Source organism: Hakea prostrata, chromosome 1 (genome assembly GCF_041222555.1).
Source record: "Hakea prostrata isolate BN-2017 chromosome 1, UWA_Hpros_2, whole genome shotgun sequence".
In the NCBI taxonomy this organism is placed as follows: Eukaryota; Viridiplantae; Streptophyta; class Magnoliopsida; order Proteales; family Proteaceae; genus Hakea; species Hakea prostrata.
Genome location: NC_142600.1, coordinates 74,968,158 through 74,972,795, shown reverse-complemented (window position 1 = coordinate 74,972,795; position 4,638 = coordinate 74,968,158). Strand labels below are relative to the sequence as shown.

At 39.0% G+C, this 4,638-nt stretch overlaps 1 protein-coding gene across 1 annotated transcript; it reads left to right on the top strand.

Moving 5' to 3' along the window:
* The first annotated feature begins 4,003 nt into the window (after positions 1-4,003).
* Positions 4,004-4,438, top strand: LOC149030070 (uncharacterized). Its single transcript, XM_089144416.1, has one exon. The coding sequence runs from the start codon at positions 4,004-4,006 to the stop codon at positions 4,436-4,438; it is 435 nt and encodes a 144-aa protein (XP_089000542.1).
* The last annotated feature ends 200 nt before the right edge of the window (positions 4,439-4,638 follow it).

The window sequence follows — 4,638 nt, the reverse complement described above, 5'->3', positions numbered from 1 at the left end:
CTATCCTTTTACTACCAATATTGATAAACCCTTGGTGGGTGTATTTGTTGTATGAGTTAAATAATTAATTTGTTCATTAATCGATCAAGTGATCATCGTGGTGGTTAACTTAGTTTTCCTTTACACTCTTAACTATTTAGCTAGCAATGCGATTGCTTGAACTTAAGATGAATTGGCCAGATGACTTGAAGAATTAGATGATGATCGAGAGATATCTTTAATCTTGTTGGTCTGAAAATATTTTGCCGCTCATATATTCTAGAATGGTCTTCGTTAACTTGTTTGATCGAGGTTAATGGATGTCCATTTGGACACATTACTATATAATTGACACTAAAATTACCATTTAGGAGATCAGCCACATTATAATTTATAATAACCTTTCTTCTATCATACATATTTGAAATATAGCATCAAAATCATCGTATAGTCCAACTTAAACTAGAGATTTGATTAAGAATTATCCCATTGATGTATGTCTGTATATCTTCTTGTTTTATCAAGTCGGATCGAATTCTTCTCTGGCATACTAGTATAGAACAGTCAATGGTCAAATGAAGATTGCTTCCCTTAAAATTTGGATTTGATGTTGGCTTACTGACTACATTTAAGATTGTTTTCCCATGCTGATTTCCTTCATTGACCAATTACTCTGATCTAGAAGCACAAATTATTAAAATAAGTCACAGAAATTATGGAGCAATTTCTCTTTATTTGGCTAAGGCTGTAAAGTGGATTCTTAATTTGAAAAAAGACTTGTTCCACTCTCATCATCAGGTTTAGTGTTTGTAAATATCTATACCCTCAAGAGTGCAAACCCCCAAACACCAAAGGTCCTTTAGGAAGTACAAGAAAGCTCCTATATCAATATCCTTATGTTCTGTGTACATTACTTTGTTGGGTCATGGCTACGGATGAGAAAGCTAGGGCTGAAATCATCCGTGGAAAGGAAGCCTGTTATCAATTTTCAGTGGATCTGTTGAAAGAGGTTGGATTCCCCAATGGTGCCCTTTCCAAGGGAGAGCTGGAAGAATGTTGAAGGGTGAGACCCACAAGTGGAAATGTAGAGAACCTGTTGTTCCAAAATCTGGCTGTGAGTGATCCGGTTCACAATTGGTCCAAGCTTGGTTCTTGAGAATAAGAAAAGGTGAGAGTGGGCTACCTCTGAGGATAGGAAACTATCTCCAATGATTAAGTCAAGTTCAAGAAAACACAGTCTTTGTATGGAAGAGTAAATGTTCCATGAAGGAATGTCTTCTATGGAGTTTGCAGGGGAATAAATGCCGAAGTTATTGTCACTGGACTTACCCTAATTTGTGTAGAAAATTGGATCATATAACAAGTTCATACATCTGAGGTGGCCAAGATGCATCGTAGCCTTGACCCGCCATAAGCCCGAACAAGGCTTGGACTCAAGATTTTGGCCCTGAGGGCAAGTTAGGACCAAAATATTTTGGCCTTTAATAGGGGAAAGGGTGGGCCTGGGATTACTTTTTGGCCTTCTAGGCCTGTGCCGACCAGTCCCTATTTTTTGCCCTAACCCCGACCCTGATTTTGGCCCTAATTTTTTCCCTGATGTTTGATCTCAATAAATTAGGGACAGGAACAAGGATAGGTTCAATCAGGGCATAGGCCAAGTATAGGGTCAATCAAGGTCAGGGACAAATGAGGCCAATCAGGGCAAGGGATAAGGCCAATTAGGGCTAAGGAAGGGCCAAGGCTAGGGACAATCAATACCAGGGACAAGGCCAAGTATAGGGCCAATCAAGGCTAGGGCCAAGAATAGGGCCAATCAAGGCCAATCAGGGTGGGAATGGGCTTGGCTTGGCCCTATAAGGCTTAGGGTCAAGGACAATAACCCTTGGCCCTAAATTAGGGTCAGGGCAGGAATGGGCGTAAGATTAGAATATATAGGGCTGGGCTTGGGATTGCAAAAGCCCGGCCCATCCCAGCCTTGTTGCAGCCCTTGTCGTGATAGGAGCCCCTTACTTTAGCAGACAAAACGTAAGGGAACAATACTCAAGGAAGTCCTAAGTGAATGAGAAGCTTATTGGCAGGCATTGAGCATTCAATGAGTCTCAAGGCATTCAATGTTGAATTTAATGCATTGATTGACGTTTGGATAAAGATACGTCGAATCCCCCTATAGCGTTACTTTTACTGAGATATAGCTTTTTAGGCGCCTGACAAGGGTTATCCGAGAAGTCCACTATGCCAGTTGGCAATCACAATGAAGTGTCCTTCTAAGCAAGTATTCTTCCGAGAAGTGCCTGATGAACCCTGTAAACCGGATTTGAACCAAGCGTTCTCAACCGTGTGGTTCATTTTGGGCTCACAGTTTGAACCATAACATGTATAATAGAACCCTATGAGCATGTCAATCATGTGACCAACTCCAAGAATAGTTATGCTGCCGAGACCTTTGCATATGTGGAAAAGAGACGGATGAAGAAGATGATAGGATGCAAAGCCAGGATACCACTGAAGGTGTGGGTTTCTATAGTAGAGATGTATATCGATGGTGACAAGATCACATTCAAGTCATCAATGGGAGTCGGCAAGTCCTTCTTTCTCATATCTTTCGTGAGTGAAGATGAAAAGAAGGCTGACCTCCATAATTAGTAATGATTTTGTAGCTCAAAGTCCTTATCAAGTGTATGTATTGAGTTCCTCAGCTCATCCTTTTGCATTGATGCACTTCATTTAGCAAACAATGATGGATGAAGGCTCCATCCTTTTGTATTCTTGCTTAATTTTTATTCAGGCTGCAGCACTGTTAAACTTATGAATGATATTAGTTTTCACCATTAAGGGAAGGAAACAAAAATTTGAAAAAGACCCTGGCTGCCTAGCTTCATCTGTATCCAAGCACAGAGGAAGACAAAATGGTTGCCCAACCCTGTGAATGCGTAAATCTTATCAATTGTTTAATGCTGTCAAGTAAAATTTGACTGATCCCATTTAGATGACGAAATAATATGATAAATGTAATAGCTTGGACCTAAAACAAAGCAATATATAGCAACAATTCTTTAATTTAACACTTCTTTTTTTTGTTGGGTAACTAATAGCTTTTGTAAGGAATAAATATTTATATATAGTGTAAAGAGATTCAAACTCCTGACCTCATGCTCTAGAGATATTGATTCTTACATTTTGGTCATTGTAGAGAGAAGGTGGCCATTACATAAACTTGTTCAAGAATCAAACTCCATTTTATAGAGATTACGGAGGCTTTGCAAAAAAAAATCAATTTTCCTATTCATAATCTCATTCTTCTATTTTTGTAACAACTTCCCCCGCAACAAAAAATTTGTTCATAAATATTGAAATTAATTTACATACATATCCGTTTATTTTTCTACAAGTTTTATTCATTTTAGCTTTTGATTTGGTATTAGCCATTTGTGTATGGAATAGTTTGTAGAACAAAAAAACCATCCAAGGTCCTCTTCAGGCTCAGGGCTGGTTCGGATTCGTAAGACCAAACTTGTAATAAGAGAAAAAGAGAGGTGGAAACTTGATAATGGTTGAGAGAGACATCGGTTTTCAAACTTGTTGGTGAAGAAGTTAAACAGAACCAATGCTTACAAATTTTGTGCTATTAAATGCAACTAATCTACCCTATAAAATGAGTTTTGTTCACTTGAAGAAGTTACACAGATCCAATGCTTTAAAAAATCTTTCCAGGTGGTTAGGCAGTAGCATAAGATTGACTTCTAATTTGGCATATCTACCAGTAGAGAAAGCAATCCAATTCCTAGCTTGACCAGACACCGTCATAAAGCCATTAATTAAGAATGAAGACCTTAGTGGAAGGTTCGGCAGCCGTCAACCTTGTCTGATTCAAGATTGGAAGGATAAGGTCAGCTTCCCACGTTTAAGTATTGTATATATAGATACCCATCTGCTCATAATACAATAACCAGCATAGACCCTTTTGATCAGTTGCAGAGTTAAGAGTTTTTCTTCCATCAATCTCTTTACGTTTTATTTAGTAATCATGGCTACTGATGAGAGAGCTGGGGCTGAAATCGTCCGTGGAAAGGAAGCCTGTGATCAATTTTCAATGGATCTTTTGAAAGAGCTAGGGTTTCCTAGTGGTGTAGCTCCCAATGGAGAGCTAGTAGAATGTGGAAGGGTGAGATCCACTGGCTTCGTGTGGTGGAAATGCAAGGCTCCCTATGAGTCCTTCAATCCAGCAACCAAATCCAAGAATAGCTATGCTGCCGAGACCACAGCATATGTTGAGAAGGGAAAGATGAAGAAGATGACAGGATCCAAGGCCAAGACACCCCTGATGGTGTGGGTTTCTGTAGTCGAGATGTCTGTCGATGGTGACAGTATCACCTTCAAGACGTCAGTTGGAGTTGGCAAGTCCTTTCCCATCACCTCTTTCATGAACGAAGAAGAAAAGAAGGCTTATCTCCAAAAGTAAACCATAGTTTCTCCAAGAAAGTCTTTTAATTATCAGCTATAATATCTATGTAGTATTAAGTTCCTCAATCTATGTTCTTTTGTATGATCCTTTTGGATCCTCGTTTCATAACCTAATAATACTTTAATTATTGTACAATTTCTTCAAGCTTATAGTGGATTACAGTAATTTCACTCACCATTCTGTCCCTTTACAAACAC

Bases quoted from the DNA above. Each gene is read 5' to 3' on its own strand.
- LOC149030070 (XM_089144416.1), top strand. From the start codon at position 4,004: ATGGCTACTGATGAGAGAGCTGGGGCTGAAATCGTCCGTGGAAAGGAA.